Consider the following 19,484-nt stretch of genomic DNA (forward strand, 5'->3'; position numbering starts at 1 on the left):
ATGAGCAAACACTCGAAGAAGATGAAATCTTTCTGAACCCCGTCTTCTGGACTTCAAACAACCCCCTAGCCTTGCCACAGTCAGCAGCAGTGGCAAGCTCCACACAGACCAGGACCCAAAAACTCAAAGCAGCACCAGACCCTGTCAGAACAACAGATGCAAAACCTGCAGACATATCTTCACTACAGCACCCCCCACAACACACTTCTGAAGGTCCATGGATCCTGGACATACCAATCACGTGTGTGGACCTCACACAGAGCACTAAATGCCCCTCTAACACCTATGTGGGTGAACCCGACAATCACTATGCTCTCGAATGAACTCATACAGAAAAATAATAAAAGACCACATCACCCCTGTGTGATCACTTTTCAGGAAATGATCACTCCATATCTGACCTCCACGTCCTCATCCTTGCAGGAAACCTGCATCCCACCTTCAAAAGACGAGCCTAGGAGTTAAATTTGTAACTTTATTAGACATTAAAAATCATGGTCTTAATAAAGACACTGGTTTTATGGCTTATTACAACCATCTGTAACCCACTAACTGCCCCGTGACTAGAGAAGTGTTAACAGGCCTCTTCACGCTGCGTGGTCCCTTAGAAAACGTGTGAACTACTTCTACTAAACCATCTGTCCCGCCTTGTATTCAGCTGTGACACTTAGCGCCTTTCCCAGCCCTGAAGAAGAGCTCTGCGGAGCTCCAAAGCTTCCCTCTCCCACCAGTAGAAGCTGGTCCAATAATAGATGTTACCTCATCCACCTTGTCTCTCGCTCAGTCTAAATGTGAAGATGAGTGAACTTGAGTTCCTGGTATTAAATCAGGATATTAATGTAAAAGACACCACAGAAACTTGCTGAAACAATGATAATCAAAGGGACATGGTAACTACAGGTAGAAACCGCGACCATCGCTCCTCCCCAATACTGCACATAAACCCATCTAGATGTCTCACGCGATCTGCTACCTTCACACCCAGCAAGCAATTCACCATGTGGTTCTCCCACTCATCAGAAGCCCAACGATCTATACTTCCAATAACGGAATCACCCACTACCATTACCTGTCTCTTCGTAATAAGTGGGACCCCTCCCCTGGAGAGGGGTCCTCAGTGCGAGAGGACACCAGGACATCATCTGCAAGGAGGGTCCCAACGAGGAGGCTCTCTATCGCTGTTGCCAGGTAACAAGGATGAGGTGCTTCTGGGAATGTTCTACTTAGCAGGGCATTGGGACACTTGTGTAAAACCAGCCAGTTAGAGGGGTGCTGGTAGCGCTGCAGACAGGACACGCAGGTCCTCTCTCATTAACAGAGGAGTCTGTCTCCATCAGCTCTGACTGGGCTCAGAGGCCTGGCCAGAGCTGCCTGCCACCTACTGTGCCACTGCCCACGCAATTCAACAGGAGCCCACCCAGCCCGCCACACGCCCAGGGCAGGCGGAGCTGCCTGCAACAGCAGCACGGGGGCTGCACGGGAAGCAATCTGCCCACACCACACAAGCACTTGCAGCCGGCTGGGGAGGAGGAGCTGTTCACATCCTCAGAACACCCTCGCCTGGCACGGGGCCGGGGGGCAGCAGGCTCTCAGGCGTGGGCTGAGCTTGCTGGGAGAACTGCACTCCAGCAGCGGAGGAGCTTTTCCCCGGCATTGCCACCAGGAGGAGGAGGGAGCTGGCTGCTGCAGTGACCATGGCAGGAAGCAAGGCATGGGAAATAGGTCTGCAACTGGGGCCAGTCTCCAGGCATGACCAGGACGAGTGGCCTGGGGATGAGACGCGTGCCGCAGGCACAATGGCAATGCAGACTGAGCACCAGGGCTAGGCCAGGCGCTGGGCCCTGCTTTGGCAGCACTAAGCGATACCAGCGCCGTGAGCATGCCTCTGCACAGGCCCAACAGCAGCTCCTACGACATCTGGTGACTGACCCATTCCCTCACCGGCCTCCAGCTCCTGCCCGCCAGTCCTGTGCCCATTCTCATACTGTACTCAGCCAGCCCTGCCGGCTAGCCAGAATCCCAGCTCTGTGCTGCTCAGAGGATGGACGGGGGGGTGGAGCGGTGCTAGGCAGGTCTCTTTGTAAGAGGCCCCCCTTTCTTTCTGCCCATGAAGCTGCCACGGACCCGGCTGACTTTGTTCTAAGTCCCAGCGCAGGAGCATTCCCTGCTGACCCACAGGCCTCAGCAACACAGCAAACCCCCGGTGCACTCTGACTGCTGGCTTCCCAGCTATCCCCCGTGCAGCCTCCCTCCCTCCGCCCAAGACAGGAAATGGCGGCAGCCCTGATTAAGGTGGGAATGGTGGGGCCAACAGCCCAGACAGCATCTGCAGTGATTCCGGCTCCAGAGTCTGCCAGGGGCATGAGGTTCAGCCCCCCAATATCATGGTGCTGGGACCTGCGTCTCTTCAACTCCAGCTCCGAGCCCAGGCTCAGGAAAGTCTCTAAAGGGGACTGATCAGGAGCAGGAAAGGTCCTACCAGGCCCCCTCATGGCAGGGAAAGCCCAGGAGGGAGTGCCTAAAGCCACAGGGAAGCACAGGGAAGCCAGGGTGTAGGGAGGGGGAAGGCTGCTGAGGGCTGTCTGAGGCCTGGGCACCAGGGAAGGGGCCAGCCCAAAGAATTGGCTGGTAGAAGGGACGTCAGAGAGAGGCACCACAGGACAATGGAGGCTGGGGGGCTGCTTCATCTCAGCTTCCTTCTGCCCTCACCTGACCCAGCAGGATTGGGCACTCTCACTTGGTTAGAGGCAGAGGCAGGAGAGCTGATGTGTGTGCTGGGACAGCAGGCGTGGCCTCTCTCTTTTCACATTCATAGAAATGTAGGGCTGGATCTGCCCTTTAAACCTCCAATGATGGGGATGTCACAACCTCCCATGGAAGCCTGTGCCAGAGCTTAACTACCCGAAGCATTAGAAAGCTTTTCCTCTTCTCTAACCCAACCGTCCCTGACTGCAGATGAAGCCCATCACTTCTTGTCCTACCTTCAGCGCACATGGAGAGCAATTGATCACAGGCCTCTTGAGAGCAGCCCTGAAGATGTTCGAAGACTGTTACCAGGTTCCCCCTCAGTCGTCTTTTCTCAAGCCTAAACATGCCCAGTTTTTTAACCTCTCCTCATAAATCAGGTTTTCTAAACATGTTGTCGTCGTTGTTGGTCTCCTTTGGCGGTCTCTCCAATTTGTCCACATCGACCCTGAAGTGTGGCACTCAGAACTGGACACCACAGTGAAGTCACCACCAGCGCCTGTAGCGTGGGACAATTACCTCCCATCTCTCATGTACCCCACTCCTGAAAACACGTCCCAGAGCGATATCAGCCGGTTTCACAGCTGCACCACACTGTTGACTCCTATTCAGGTTGTGATCCACCATCACCACCAGATCTCTCTCAGCAGTACTGCCACCTAGCCTGTTCTTCCCCGTTTTCTAGTCAAGCACTTCACTCTTCCTTCCCAAGTGTTCCTTTGCACTTGTCTTTACTGACTTTCATCTTGTTGATTTCAGACCCATTCTCCAATTTGTCAGGGTTGTTTCGCATTCTAATCCTGTTCTCCAAAGTGCTTGCAACTCCTCCCAGCTTAGTGTCAGCAACAGATTGACTCGTACTGGACCTCTGACTGACTCCTGCAGGCCCCCCCCGGATACGCCCTTCCAGTTTGACAGCAAACCGTTGATAACAGTTTTGCACTCACCTTTTGGTAATTTTATCTAGTCTGCTTATGAGAATGTCATGCAGGACAGTGAATCAAAGCAGATCGTGTCTACTGCTTCCTTACTACCCACCAGGCCTGCCAAAGAAGGACGTTCGGCTGGTTTGGCATGACTTGTTCTTCCTTCTAGTTTATCCATGTCCCTGCACTGCCCAACAGTGCAGGCAGTGGGGGTCTCCCCAAGGGGACAAGGCACCTTGTGCACAGCCCGCAGTCACCCTGGTTTTGCAGCTTTACCACACTGCAAACCTGTGCCCTCGACCCCTTTCCCAGGTATCTGCCTCGCTTTGGAGATGTGTCCAAGAGAGGACCCTGCCCTGGACCAGGAAGGCTCTGTTATGGGCTTTTCTCCTTTGAGCACCCGCTTCTGACCTGCCCAATTTGGAGGGGGAGTTACCTGAATTACGGCCCCTTTTCTTCCTGGTAGGGAGCTACTGCTGTCTCCGCACTCCACGGCACCCGGGCTGCTCCCCGCAGGGCAGCATTTCCTGACTGTGCTGAGTCTCCTGCTCTCCCTCTAGGGGCTGTGGCTGCTTGCTGCATGTCTTCATCACTGAGCCCAAAGGGCCTGTCAGGGAGGGGGGCCTGTGAACAAAAGAGGCACTTGGGTCCCTCCCTGATGCTCAGAAGAGGCTCCAGGAGGGAAACAGAGAAACAATCAGAGGGAGCAAGGCAGCCAGCCAGAGCCAGAGAAGAGAGAGCTTGGCACAGACAATGCAGCAGGGGCAGGTCCTGCATAACAGCATCAGCTGTCTCCATCACAGCCAATCAGGCCAGACCAGTGGCTAGCTGGAGAGAAGAGACAGAGCAGTCTTACCACCCCTCTCGGCTGGCACTGGGGCAGGGGATTCTGACTAGCCCTTTCTCCTAACGGTGCTGGAGGCCGTCGCTCTACCGAGCCCAGAGATGTTGGTCTGGGGGCCTCTCTTGGTCATTGCTGTGGTTTCTGTAGCTGAGTTGACAGCTGGCCAGACTGGTCTCTGCACCCAATGATACAGCCCACTGCATTTCTGTCCTTGAAAACCTTGCCATTGTGGCGCACGCAGCATCTCAGCCAAGACCGGTCTGAGCACTGGCCTGCCACTTGGCCCCGGTTATCATGCCACAGGCAAGGCAGACGCTGCCCACCAGACTGGCCATCTTTAGTACTGAGCAATCTGCACTTTGACTCACTAGCCCCTCACTGCCAGGGGCATGCCTGGTGCTTTCAGAGACGCTTACTGACCAACGGCCAGCCGAACTAGCCAAAAGCAACAGGCAACCAAGGGACAGAAAAAAGAAACCCACACGGGAAGTACAGAGGACCCTGTGTGTGACCTGAGCTTGCTGCACTTGGAGCAAGTATAAGGAACTGAAGGGACCCTTGGACTCCTACAGCAGGGGAGGGGATGGAAGGATGAGAGGCCCCCATCAGATCCAGCTCTCTGGGTTTGTCCTGGCTAGGTGAGTTGGGGAGAGGTGGTAGCTAACATGCTCTGATACACAGGTGAGGTGCCGGAGCTGAAGTCTAGGCTCCAGGCTGCCTGGCCCAGCTAGTTGTGAAGAGCAGCAGCTAACGGGAGTTTTGGAAGGCACGTGAGTGGCTTTCCTTTCAGGATCAGCACTACCTGACATGTCACAATGGCCAGTGACGGAAGAGTGGCGGTGACCTGCAGCAGATGTGCCATGTTCTCTTTCCTGCTTGAGGCCAGAAGGGATTTCTTATACTGTGCTGGAGGAAAAGATTCTTGGATTGGAGAAGCAAGATGAGATGCTACTGAGAATCAGAGAGGCTGAAACAACGAGAGTCCTGTAGCACTTTAAATACTAACCAATTTAATTTCTGCGGGCATAAGCTTTCGTGGGCTGCAACCCACTTTTGTCAGTTCCTAGACTGCCAGGTTTGCAAAACATCAGTACCCAAGGTTCAAGGAAGAGTGGAGCTGGTCACAAAGGAATTGGTAAGAGAGGAAGTCAGAGAGGGGGCCTGGCAGTTTGTAATTACCAGAGGCAAAAGGTCACAGCAGCGTTTGATATGATTGGAGACAGAGGATGATCAGCCAACTGTGGCGACCGGAGAGAAAAGAAGCAGGAAGAATTTCACACAGGTAGAAGTTTCATACTGAGTGCCAAAAGCTGGCACTGAACGACAGTGGGTGGATCACGCGATAATTGTCCTGTTGTGTTCATTTCCTCTGAAGCACCTGGCACTGGCCACTGTTGGCAGACAGGATCCTGGGCTAGATGGACCACTGGTCTGACCCAGTATGGCCATTCTTGTGTTCTTATACCAAGTCCTCAATGTGGAAACAATGGATGATACCTCTCAAGATCCAGCAGTTCCAAGGGAATGGAAAGATGTACAGGACACACCTGGGCATGGCAACTTGGCTTTACCTGTACAAAAATCAAGCTTACCCACATCGTTTTTCAACTGTCCAAGGAAGACAGACAATCTTTGTTGGAGATTCAACAATGGGAAGAATCAAAGGAACATTCTGCAAGAGACAAGCAGACAAACCAGATAGTATGCTGTCTTCCCACAGCCAAGACACGAGATGTCACTCTAAGACTGGATAGTCCTCTGAAGTCAGCGGGAAGGTGATGTTCATATTGGCACTAATGTATTGCGGGATATCTCACACATAATAGATGACTTCAGGGAACTTGGAAGTGTGCTGAAGAATATCCAAGCAATGTTTTCTGAGATCCTTCCCTGTCCCACAAACAAAGACAAGATGGAAAATTCTGGAAGTGAATCACTGGGTAGGTAAGTGGTGGAGGGTGGAGGACTTTGATTTTGTGGAACATTGGGTCCACTTCTATGGGAAAATGGGGCTGTATAATTTGGATGGCCTCACCTCAGTAGAAGAGGGACCAATCTCCTTGAGGACAGGCTGGCTAAAAGTTGTCAGGAGGGGGTTAAACTAATAGCAAAAGGGGAGGGTAGAAAGATGGAAGATATCGGCACCCAGAAGAAAATAAGAAGTTGAGAACAAATTAATCAAAAGAACCAAAAGGTATGAAGAGAAGAAATTACTGAATTGCCTATACAGCAATGCTAGAAGTCTGAGTAACAAACAAAAGGAATGAGAAATTTTTTTTTTTAAACAGGAGAAAGTCTTAGTCAACTAATGTAGCTAGATTAATAACACTCATCTAACTATTAAACACAAATGGTACAAAGTGGTGACAATCACTTCTGAGTCAATCAATGAAGGCACTGCGGGAGGTCCGACTCGAACCAAGGGTGGGCGAGAAGGAACTGGTGTGGGGCGGGCGCAGGCAGCAGAGGCACAGTGTTAATTAACTGCAGACACAGGTGCAAGACGCATGTGCGGTCCAGCCAGGTACTGCTGACAAAATTCTCTGACTAGAGGCGCCGGGGAGCGCACTCACCAAAAGTGGAGCATCCAAAGGGATTCCACTCAGAAGACGTTTTCAGTAACTACTTCTGTTCTGTATTTGGGGAAAACACAGATGAGGCAGACTCATCATATGGTGACAACAGCGCTTTTTTCATTCCAGTAATATCTCAAAGCTACTAAAGTCTGATATTTTAAAATCAGCAAGTCCACATATCTTGCATCCAAGTGTTTTCAAACAGTTGGCAAGGAGCTTGCAGGACAATTAATGTTGATTTTTAATAAGTTTTTAAGCATGGGGAAGTTCCAGAAGACTGGAAGAAAGTTACTGTGACAATTTTTTTAAAGGATAAATGGGATGATGCAGGTAATTATAGGTCTGTCAGCCTGACACTGATCCCAGGCAAGATAATGGAGTGGCTGATACATGACTTGATACATAAAGAACTAAAAGAGGGCACAAGCAAACAATATGCAGTTTAATATGGCTAAATTAAATATAATTGTATACATCTGGGAAAAAAGAATATAGGCCATATTTACAGGATGGGGGACTCTATCCTGGGAAGTGACTCTGAGAAAGATTTGGGAGTGTAAGGGTGGAGAATCAGCTGAAATGAGCTCCCAGTGCGATGCTGTGACCAAAAGACCTAACGCGATCCTGGGATGGATAAACAGGGGAATCTCGAGTAGGAGTAGAGAGGTTATTTTATTTCTGTATTTGGCACTGCTGTGACCACTGCTGGAGTACTGTGTCCAGGTCTAATGCCCACAGTTCAAGAAGGATGTTGATAAATTGGAGAGGGTTCAGAGATGAGTCACGAGAATGATTAAAGGATTAGAAAATATGTTTTATAGTGATAGACCCCAGGAGCTCAATCTATTTAGTTTAACAAAGAGAAAGTTAAAGGGTTACTTGATTACAATCTATAACTACTTACATGGGGAAAAATATTTAATAATGGGCTCTTCAATCTAGCAGAGAAAGCTATAATATGATCCAATGGCTGGAAGATGAAGCAAGACAAATTCAGATTGAAAATAAGATGCAGATTTTTAACAGAGGGTAATTAACCATTGGAACAGCTTCCCAGGAGTCACATTGGATTCTCCATCACAAGCAATGTTTAAATCAAGATTGGCTATTTTTATAAAAGATAGGATCCCAGAATTATTTTGGAGAAGTTCTATGGCCTGTGTTAACACAGGAGGTCAAACTAGATGATCACAATGGTCTCTTCTGGCCTTATAATCTATAAATCTCTCTTGAAAGTGTATATGAAATCTGTAATGTGTTAGCTGCCACCTCACCTCCTTACTACACTCTCCCCAGGACAAACCCTCGCAGGTTCAGGACACTGGCTGCACAAGCACCTTGGTCCCACCCGTGGGAATGTGGAGCCCAGTTGAATGAGAAGCGCTTTCTATGGATCGGTAACAGGGCACTGCTGCTGAAGGAATCACCATACAAGCCCTCCTCCCAACGAGAGAGCACAGGGAGAGATCAGACCTGGGCAAAACAGGGCTGCAAGAGAAGAGAGGCCTGTTTCCCCACACCAACCTGGGGAGGCTGAGCAATGCACTTCTTTAGAAGCAGGAAAGGTGCAGACAATAGTTCTTCTGAAAAAGAGCAAGAGATTTGGTGTGAAGAGCTCACCAGACCCTGCAGGGGAGAGTTCGGGGGGATCTGAGGGAATGCGGGGGAATCGGGAAAGGAAGCATGCTAAGGTCATGGAGCCCAGCCTCTGAACACACACAGACCCCTTTTGCAAAGTAAGCTCTCTGTATTTGTCTGAGGATGTCTGCAGTACAGGGTTTCATCTGGTATAAATAAAGTACAAAATCTTACAATGTCTTAATCATTATTTTAACAAAAATACTAAAAACTTAGTAAAAACTGAAACCAAAGGGGGAGGGGAGACTACCAATCACACGGGATCGCCATAAACCTTTGTAGAAACTGGAGTAAAAACATTTTCTCTGTATGATAAAAATCACTCCCACCCACTCCCAGAAGGGCAGCTGCAGAATACAGCGCCTGGGCAGGTGCCCCAGGGACAAGGGGTTGGGAACAGCCCCCGCTGGGGGAAGCTGTATCCAGTCCACAGTGATGTCTCCCTCCTGGATCGGACCCAAGTGCCATGGCTCAGTAGCGTCCAAATGGGTTGTTGTTCTGCTGTGGTTGCGTATCTGTTTAGATCAAACACAAGAGTTAGACAATCACAAGGATTCTTGTCCTATCAGAAGACGCCCATCAGCTCTGCAATTCCAAGTCTGTGAAGAAGAAGGGAAGCTGGGCAAGAGAAGAGGGCTACCCAGGTCTTAGACTGAGACCCTGCACCTGTGTCCCTTGGTGCTCTGCTCAGATGCGACACACTTCTGGCGCCAGCTCCTGGGGTTTAGGTCAGCAATACTATCAAAATTCCACATGCTTCTGGAAAGATGGGGAAATGTGTGTCAAACCCAGCTCTCTAAGCCTCTCCTGCTCAGCGGTGTGAAACAGGTATGGCATGAAGGGAGCAGGCTGCTGCCTCGGCAATGGGATTGGGAGCTGAATTGTCCTCTAGCCTTTGATCATTTTAACAGAACACCTGTAAGCCCTAGTTCTATGCAGCACCCCCACCATGCAGAACCCAAACACTGCTACCGCCACTGGGTAGGTACGCGGGCCAGCTAACTACTCGGGAGTTCCCACCAGTCACCTAACCTGAAGGGAACTTGAGAACTTCAGCTAGTGCAGAATTCAGAGGCTCACTGACGTAGGGAGTGTCAACCAGGAGCATGTCATCAGTGCTCCACAGACCACTCTGGTTCCCACTTACTATTCAGGTGCAAATCAAGGCGCTGGTTTCAAGAGCTGTCTGGCTACCATAGAGACGGGTGCTCTTGCTACTCATCTTTAGATGCAGTGTGCTCCAGGATTGGCTCCTGACTACAGGACTCACTAACCCCATGGGGCCAGACTTCCAGGACTTGTTGGTTATTGTTGCCTGGTGGGTGGGGAGCATTCAGAATCTGTCATTCCATTATAAAATCCATCCCTCCATGCACGCTGCTGGGCAGGCCCTCAGCAGCAGGTCTGCCCCAGCCCAGCCTCCCGCTGGGAAAGCCTGCTGGTCACAGGGGCATTGGACAGATGGTTTTTGCCTCTACAAGTGTTTTAGTCAAATTCATTGCTCATGAAGGCGCCAGCCTGACAGCCCTGGAGACGAAAGGTGCAGCACAAACAGCAGCGCAAGCTCCCCCCCCAGCTCTTGTGCTGAACTGGACAGCGAGGAGCTCACCCTTCGTGACTCACCCACGGCTTCGCCCGCTCTGCTGAGACTAACAATGGGTGTGCTCTGTGCCAAGTGGGATGGTGCTTTCAGTGATGCGGATGTGTGCGTTTGGAACATGGCGGTCACCAAGACACTCTCCAGCTGGGATATGTCACCAGGGCTGGTGGACCCCAGCTGCAGCCTCTCTCATACAGCAAGGAGGTTGCAAGGTTTCTGCTGGGTACAAGAGCTTGTCCCAGTTATAGCCACATGATCTACATGGGAGCAAACTCCAGCTAGTGCAAAAGGAGCAATCCTTGGAGTTGTGCTTCATACAGGGCTCATCCTACACCTGTGCTCTGGGATCGGACTGGCTTCCCGTTTGCTGCTGGGGCCATCTAGGAAGTGGTTTTACTCTATAAAGCCCTTTATAGTTTAGGGCCTGTCTACATAACAACTTTAACCTCAGCTGGTAACCAGTTAGTGACATGGTCAGCTTGAAACACAGCTCGTGTCTCTACACCCCAGTCAGTACTCAGTCATTTTCTTCCTATAACCCATTTCCCAGGCTTTCTGCAATGCAGAGCTGCTAAGATCATGCCAGCGGAACCAGCGTGGCTGGCACTCCTTTCTTTTCCATTCCGGGACGCCGTATGAGCTGCTGGTGCCACTCTGCGTGAGTCCTCCAGCCACGCTCCCCACCCCAAGGCCTATGGACAGCTTCTCTGACACTCTGGAATGCACTGAGACAAACCTGGCGAGTAGCACACTAGGTGCGTCCACAGAGCAGCTCTATACAACTCAGCCCTGTTTGTTGTAAGCAGGACAGATGAGAGGCTGATGAGCTGGTTATAAACATGATCCTACTTGTGCTGTAAACAGGTCTTTAGAGGCAGCCTCTCTCCATACTTTTAACAGCGGAGCTAGGATCACCTGGGCCATGTGGCCTAGGAGCCCCTCAGACTGGATTGACGGGGGTCCTCAGCCCTAGGACTCACCTCCGCCACTGCAGGAGGACATGCTGCACGGCTACGCTGTTTGCGCAGGCGTTCTCGGGGGGTTGTGCAGGGGCAAGGGAGATATGCAGTTAGGCTGATGGACAGTGTTGATGTTCGGTTGTTACTTATTGTAGACTCTTCTAGAGCCTGCCTGTAAATGCACTTGACACCGAGGAAAGATAAAACTCGACTTCTGCAGTGGCATAGGCATTCCTGGTGCTTTTCAGACAAAAGTCACAGTCCAGGGATCTATGTCAAGAAAGCCAATCAGCCAAGTCTGCACAAGACCACCAAAGGAGCACTGCCAGATTTCAACCCGGAACCTAGAAATGAAAGTCTCCCTAACCCAATCCGGCAGCCAGTCCTGCTCATGCTCCAGAATGAAGATGGTGGCCTAGAATGGAAAAGGTCCATTAGCTCTCACGAACTCCTCCACAACCACCGACCCCCAGTGCCTCCGATTTCTTTTTCTTGACTGTCACTATGGCTCTCCACCCCTGGGAGGAACGGTGCAATCCCCCCGATATCCCACTGGCTCAATGCACAGCGCAACCTCGGGAAGGAATATTTAACAGCCTATGAAGGAATATCTGATGGCTCTTGCAGTCACAGCCTCATAAGGAAAAGGAAGGTACAGACTCCGGGATGCAAAGGGAGAGTTGAATCCAGCTGTACATGGTGTTTAGAAGAGGGCACAGCCACTATGTTGGCTGGTTTTGCTTCACTGAGATCTGGTCAGTTGGGGGAGGGTTCACAGCCTGGGCACAGCCGTGACTGGAGATGCATCCTGGGAAGTAAGGCAGCATGGGTTTGTATACAGCATTCCTCTGGGGAGGGGTCTGGCTTGTGTGTTTAATAGTTTAACTGCCAGTTTTATTACACAGAAGCACTGAAGTGATACTTAAAAGAGCAGAGAGTTCTAGAGGGACACACTGCACTGCTGGGGGTCAGGCAGCACCCCACAGGGCAGTGCTCACTGACCATACCCTGAATAAAGCACCTCCCCGGCTGCACCATCAGGCATGAGCTCCAGAATCTGTGCACTGCTGAGATCCTGGGGAGCCAGCAATGACAGAGGCAGTGTCACTGACTCAGTGGTACATCCAGAGAAGTAGACCTGACACATCTGGGAGAGCTGCCCAACAGCCTCTACATACAGTGCTGCCCTGGCTCGGCCCCTCTGTCTGCAACAGGTCTAGGAGGCTGCTCACTTGGTCAGTAGCACTTTGTGTTCCTCTCTCTGTCTGCAGCCCTGGCACTGCTAACAATGTCTATGGTCATAAGAACATAAGAATGGCCACACTGGCCAGAACAATGGGCCATCTAGCCCAGGATCCTGTCTGCCAACAGTGGCCAGTGCCAGATCTGTTCATTCCCTCTGAAGTAACAGGGAAATCATGATGTGATCCATCCCGTCGTCCAAACCCAGTGTCTGGGAGTCAGAGGCTAAGACACCCAGAGCATGGGGTTGCATCCCTGATCATCTTAGCTAAAAGCCATTGATGCACCTATCCTCCATGAACTTATCTAGTTCTCTTTTGAACCCAGTTATACTTTTGGCTTCACAACATCCCCTTGCAATGAGTTCCACAGGTTAACTGTGCTTTGAGTGAAAAAGTACTTCCTTCGGTTTGTTTTAAGCATGCTGCCTATGTGATGGGGTAAACAACACTTCCTTATTCGCTTTCTCCACACCAGTCATTTTATAGACCTCTATCTTATCCCCCCCTTAGTTATCTCTTTTCCAAGATGAACAGTCCCAGTCTTTTTAATCTCTCCTCAAATGGAAGCTGTTTCATATCCCTAATGATTTTTGTTGCCTTTCTCTGTACTTTTTTCTTTTCTAATACATCTCTTCTGAGATGGGGCAAGCAGAACTGCACACAGTATTCAAGGTGTGGGCATAGCACAGATCTATATAGTAGCATTATGATATTTACCATCTTATTAGCTATCCCTTTCCTAATGGTTCCCAGCATTCTGGTAGTTTTTTTGACTGCCACTGCACATCGAGTGGATGTTTTCAGAGAACTATTCAGAATGACTTCCAGATCATTTTGTTGAGTGGTAACAGCTAATTTACATCTTATCATTTTGTATGAATAGTTGAGATTATGTTTTTCAATGTTCATTGCTTTGCTTTTATCAGCAATGAATTTCATCTGCCATTTTCTTGTCCAGTCACCAGTTTTCTGAGATCCTTTTTAACTCTTCGCAGTCAGCTTTGGACTCAATTATCTCCAGTAATTTTGTATCATCTGTAAACTTTGCCACCTCATTGTTTACCTCTTTTTCCAGATCATTTATGAGCATGTTGAACAGCTCTGGTCCCAGCACAGACCCTGGGGGACATCACTATTTGCCTCTCTCCATTCTGAAAACTGACCATTTATTCCTACCCTTTGTTTCCTGCCTTTTAACCAGTTACTGACCCATTAGAGGACCTTCTCTCTTATCCCATGACTGCTCACTTTACGTAAGAGGCTTTGGTGAGGGACCTTGTAAAGGCTTTCTGAAAGTCCACGTACACGATATCCACTCAATCACACTTGTCCACATGTTTGTTGATCCCCTCAAAGAATTCTAACAGATTGGTGAGGCGTGATTTCCCTTTACAAAAGCCAGGTTGGCTCTTCCCCCAACAAACTATACTCACAGAGAGATGGTTTGTGAAGAGGCCTCAGACAGAGAAGCATGGACTTGCCTTCCCCTCCCTATCACTTTACACCAGGGCTTATTTTATGGAGAAGGATTTCGGGTGGGGCAGGGAGAAGATGTAAGAAAAACAAAAAGTGCTAGTTTCTTACTAGAGAGTTGCTGCTGAAGCTGTCGGACCAGGGCAGCTGTCTGCTGCTGCTGCTGTGTCTGCTGGAGGCCCTGGCGCTGGAACTAGAGAGAGAAAGATGATTAAAAAGTGCCATGAGGCTCAGCATTCACACAGGGCAGACACATACACAAACACTGGCGGTGTCAGACAGCAGCTAGCGGGGGTGGAGAGGGAAAGTTTTGCAGGATGGATGGACTGTGATGAGTGACTCTTCCCCTCTAGCTCTGTGACACACACTTACAATAGGCTGCTGAGGAGGAAGAGCCTGCATCCCCAGCCCAGGAGGCTGGCCCTGGGCTTGTGGCTGAGGGACTGTGGACACCTGTTGCTGCTGCTGCTGCTGTTGTTGCTGTTGTTGCTGCTGTTGTTGTTGCTGCTGTTGCTGCTGTTGTTGTTGCTGCTGTTGTTGTTGCTGTTGTTGCTGCTGTTGTTGTTGTTGCTGCTGCTGCTGTTGTTGTTGCTGCTGCTGCAAACCCAGAAGCAGAAGGGACCATTTGGGATGTGTCCAGGGGAGGGATACACAATAAGACAGTCATCCTAGGGAATACTAGAGGGGAAAGGTTTGTAATTATATAAACAAACAGTGACCTTCCCCGGTTGCCCCTCAACTTAACCATTAGATGTGATGTTCTTCTAGGTGCCAGAGCAGAAGTGACTTTCCTCAGGTCAGAGCATCTGTGGCAGAGCTCTGAACAAAGCCTAGGTCACCCCAGTCCCTGCATCCAGCACCTTACTCGTAAGGCCAGCTGTCCTCTCTACAGGCCTGGGGGGCTCTCTGACATGACCAAGCACAGGAAGTGTACTGTGCCTGTGCTGCCTGCGACATCAAAGACAAAAAGCCAGGCTCCGATGGGCTTTATTGATGGTGATGTTTGGAAAATTCTGGACCCGTTTTTTTTCTTTAATTGAAAAAGTGAAACAAAACCAAAGTGCAAACGTACACGTGTGCATGTAGCTCTGACAGTGAGTTAGGGAATACAGTTCACTTGAACCAGTAGCGCCAAACATTCATTGTTTAAAGTAACATTTCCCTTGTAATTCTGAATCGAGTTCTGCCATTTGAGGAGCAGTTGTGTTAATAGCTACGTTACTGTGTCATCTATGTCATGCATCCAATATTCATCAAACCCTACTCTAAATCCAGGGAATAATCCACTTCCATTAACACATGGCTATGAACTGCTTCTAATCTAGGAGAAATTCCTATCTGACCACTCAGCTAGAATTAGCACATGGTCTACTATGAGACCGCATACGAGGAACAAATAAAGAGCCCTTTGTAGCTAATAACTCAGCAAAGGGAAATATAAGGTGAATATTAGGGGACATGTTCTAATAATTAAATCTCTGGCTCCTGGGACAGCCTGGAAGCCTCACCAAGGTCTACTTGGAACACATCTCACTGGACAACGCCAGAGAGCTTGTCTGCAGACAAACTGTCATTGAAACAATTTAGCTGCCTTTAATTCCCACCCCTGTGGTTTTGGGCAAGACTGTGTGCACACGCTCATTTCACATAAGTGTGAGAACAATGTGAAATATGAATGCACCCACAGACTCACACTTAACTCACTACAGGTGGGAACTGCAATCAACGTAGTCATTTCCATTCCAGTTACATGCACCTATAACTTTTCCTCTATGGAAAAGTCCTGCCCTAGCCTCAGGTTGGGAGGGGATCTCCAGTTTAAGAGGCTCTTTGAGACTCATCTGGCTCACAAACAATGTCTAAAGCAGCACTGGAGAGACAAGGTGGCTGGGGTAATATCTTTTATTGGACCAACTTCAGTTGGTGAGACAAGCTTTCGAGCCACCTGCTTTGTGTGGCTTGATAGCTCGTCTCTCTCACCAACAGAAGCTGGTCCAATAAGCTATCCTCCTGGTCTCTGTAACCCTGGGACTGACATGGCTACAACTACATGGCATGAAGCCGCTTTGGACAGTGACGTACCAGTAAAACTCAGAGCTTAGCACCACTGCCCCACTAACTGATTTGTGAGCCAAACTTCTGCCAACATCTCAAAGGCTCAGCCAGAGCAGAGAGCAGTGGGGAGCAGACCAACGAGGGAGAGATGCAACAGACTTTTCCTGTTCCTAACTTTTCTTTTATGTGGCTCAGATGATTTGCAAGTGACAGCGAAGCAATGCCCCCATGTCTCTACACCGGCAGCACACAGCTCCTAGGAAGGGAGAACATGTTCTCAGAGAGATTAGCAAAACAGCAGCAGAACAGGCATTTTAATCACCTTCCAAGCAGTGTGTGACAAAGAGCACCCGGCTGCAGTCAGCTCCTGCTGGCACTGATGAATACTGCACAGCTTTGAGGACACGTCTGGGCTACTGGTGCTTGACAGGCCCCTCAACTCCAGCTCTTCAGATAATGGGAGAGAGGGTGAAAAAAAGAAGCAGGACTTCCCTTACCCTCAGCATCTGCTGCTGCTGCTGCTGCCTCAGGTACTGCTGCTGCTCAGGTAAGATCTGGCTGGGTCGGATTCCTGATGGGACCCCCTGTGCGCTCATATGATTCATCCCGCTCATCATAGGCGCTTGCTGTATTGACTGGTGAGGAAACCTTGACAGAACAAGGAGAGGATCAGTAGCTCTTGCAGTTCCAGACACAGCATGAGATGGAGGAGCCTCCCTAACCCAATCTGATTCTCATTGTTTAAGAAAACCACATGCATCAGAGCAAACATGGCCAGAACCAGGAACTCCCGCATCGCCAATTCAGAGCCTAGAACTCAGAGCCAGAACCCACCGAGATCCAGGCACCCTCTCAGCCACAGCTGAATGCAGGATTCTTTTTTCAAAGGTTTGCCAGTCTAGGTTAAAAAGTCTCAAGCAATGGGACTCGGAGCCCTGCTCCTGGGGACAATTTCCTGGATGTATCCATCCCCCGGGCAGAGACTGATGGTGCCTCCGGACCTTTCCCCCCATGGATGTGTGTGTGGACAATTTCCCAGCCAGATCCATCCACCTGTTTGAGATCCCAGCCCTTCTCCCGGGGCAAACGACCCCTGGTCAGATCCAAATCTGTGGTTAATGACTCCCCTGTCCTTCAGTCTATATCCCCCTTTCTTAATTCCATCCTTCTCCTGTGGGTCACAGCCTCTTAACCCCTCTCCCTGCCTTGGGTTCACACTTCTCTCCCCATGTCACTCTGAATTTCCTCCTGGTTGTAACACTTTTTTCTGGGTCTGACAAGGAGCTGGACAAGGGCATCAGCTCAGGGGACACACAGATTCCAAGATGCTGAACACTGCAGCAAAACACCTATAGCACTGGGGCCACGAAAGGCTTTTCACAGGCCCCTCTCTATGAGCCCTGTCTAAGCAGGTACATTGGAGAAGTTCCCTGTGCAACACCAACAGCTCCTCAGCACCTGCGGGTTGGGGGGTACCTCTGTGTGTTGCTCAGGGCGTGGCTGTAGCCAGGGGCCTGCTGATGCACATAGCCACTTGGTCTCTGCTGCATCTGTCTGACAGGATCCACGAGAGCTGGGTTAGAGCTGGGATGGGAATTCTGGTAGGGCTGGCTGGAGTAGGTGGGAGGTACCATTGTGCTGGACTGTGAAGGGTGCTGCTGCAGGCCTATATGGGAGACGTAAGGTGTGTAACCCTGAGGGGAAGAAAAAGCCTTTATTAAACACGCTGGGATACACAGGGCATGGTGAGGAGGGGGATTTCCCACTGGGGCCCAGAGACTGTAGCTTTAGAAACCCAAGGCCTCATGGTCCACTTCGCTCTCTTCCCATAGCCCGGGATTTTCATGAGAGCTGGTAAGTGGGGACACCAGGTGGAGCCCCATGTGGCTCCGGGGCCCTGCAGCGGGAGTTGAGACAGTGCTGACTGCACCGGGACCCACCCGGCCCTGCATCCTCTGCTCCCAGCCAGAGAAAGCCCCACTCACCTGCGAAGGCTGCAGGGCTCCGTAGGAAGGGGTAGGGGCCATGTGGCGCACTGGCGGCTGTACCAGCATTCCCTGGCCCTGCTAGAAAGGAGCACAAGACATTCACACTCAGGAACTCGGAGACCCACGACTGTCCTACTCCCTCTTTGATATCCTCTAGGCCAGTGATCCCCAAAGTTCTGGGGCCATGTCCCCCCTTGCCTCGTCTGTGTCCGCCAGGAGCTGGGGCTGTGAGCAGGGCCTAAGCTGTCGCTGGGGCCGAGGTGGGGGTTGGAGCTGCAGCCACAGGGCCTGAGGCCAGGGCCAGGAAGAGGGCTGGGAGACGGGACCCATGTGTGGCCGCAGCCAGGAGCAGGGCCCGGGTGTGGGATGCGGCCAGGATCTGAAGCTGGGGCTGCAGCTGGGGAATGGGCTGGGTGGCGCTCCATGGGGGCTGGCCCAGGCCTCCCCACGCCTCCCTGAAGGTTCTCGGCACCCTCAGTTTGGAGACCTCTGCTCTAGGCATGAGCGAACTCCTGCCAGCTGTGCTCTGGCAGCAGTCACCAGGCTGTCCTCCCTGGGACTCAGAAACAGGACACAGTCAGGCCAGAGTGTCACGGCTACATGGGGCTGAGACCCAGCTGCACAGCAGTGAGCAACTGGGCTCGCAGGGACCCGCCTTCCACTCAGGACAAGGCCTTGGAGGATGTTCCCAGGCTAAAGAAAATACACGCCTCCATTTTTCTTGGCACCCCTGCTGGCCCAAGCTGCATTGACACTAGCCCCTGCCCTCCCTAGAGCTGGGCCATGCACCCCGGCTGGCCCCGCAGCCACAGTGACACTAGCTCATTCTGAGTGTCAGCCTCCCCATCGCTCTGCTGAGTCAATCAATCACGCAGGCCAACAAAGGAGCATGCTGATGCCCAATGCTCTGGGGCCCTGGAGGTGACAGGTGCTCTAGAAATGCCAGCCACCGGAGGCGGATGGAAATGCAGGGGAGAAAGAGCATCAGGAAGTTTATTTTCCAACATGAGTAAGGGAATGAAAACCACTGAGCACAATCCCCACCAACAGCCAGGACCCATTGCACTCTGGGATGCTGGGCAGCAAGGGCTGGGAGACAGCTCTGCCCTACCAGCTTAGCTTGAAGTTGCTGGCGGAGTAGCTGCCCTTGGGTAACCGGAGGCTGCTGTCTGTAGACTGCTGGCTTGTAGGAAGTGTCAATTCCCATCATGCCACTCATCCCCGAAGGCAGTACCCCACTGTAGGAGGGCCGACTCGGAATCAGCTTTCCCAGGGGCATGCGCACAGGCCTGTAGGAGGTATCCAGCCGAGGGCCACCTGCAACAGGAGGAGAAAGAGAAAGGGCTAGAGACACACACATCCACGCTCTGGGTCCCACAGCATGAGCTCGACTGTCCCATCACACTAGGGCAGGAGCAGCTGGGAAGGCGCACACC

The 19,484-nt window shown here is 51.0% G+C and overlaps 1 protein-coding gene across 3 annotated transcripts in view; it reads right to left on the reverse strand.

Annotated features, from left to right (window-relative positions):
- Nucleotides 1–4,128: 4,128 nt before the first annotated feature.
- The window catches only part of MED12 (mediator complex subunit 12), a 56,581-nt gene continuing 41,225 nt past the window's right edge, over nt 4,129–19,484 (reverse strand). For 2 of the 3 annotated variants that reach the window (XM_067547958.1, XM_067547960.1), the window contains 8 exons: nt 19,160–19,365; nt 18,046–18,126; nt 17,537–17,754; nt 16,558–16,708; nt 14,378–14,602; nt 14,117–14,198; nt 8,616–9,244; nt 4,129–4,295 (listed from right to left, as the gene is read on the reverse strand). In XM_067547958.1, the coding sequence (XP_067404059.1) occupies nt 9,201–9,244; nt 14,117–14,198; nt 14,378–14,602; nt 16,558–16,708; nt 17,537–17,754; nt 18,046–18,126; nt 19,160–19,365 (1,007 nt within the window). In that variant the 3' untranslated portion in view covers nt 4,129–4,295; nt 8,616–9,200. The remainder of the gene's footprint in view (nt 4,296–8,615; nt 9,245–14,116; nt 14,199–14,377; nt 14,603–16,557; nt 16,709–17,536; nt 17,755–18,045; nt 18,127–19,159; nt 19,366–19,484) is intronic. The other variant, XM_067547959.1, reaches the window with a different exon arrangement.

The sequence above is a fragment of the Emydura macquarii genome, unplaced genomic scaffold, assembly GCF_026122565.2.
Source record: "Emydura macquarii macquarii isolate MOO-44397 ecotype Brisbane River unplaced genomic scaffold, CSIRO-AGI_Emac_v2 contig_1253, whole genome shotgun sequence".
In the NCBI taxonomy this organism is placed as follows: Eukaryota; Metazoa; Chordata; order Testudines; family Chelidae; genus Emydura; species Emydura macquarii.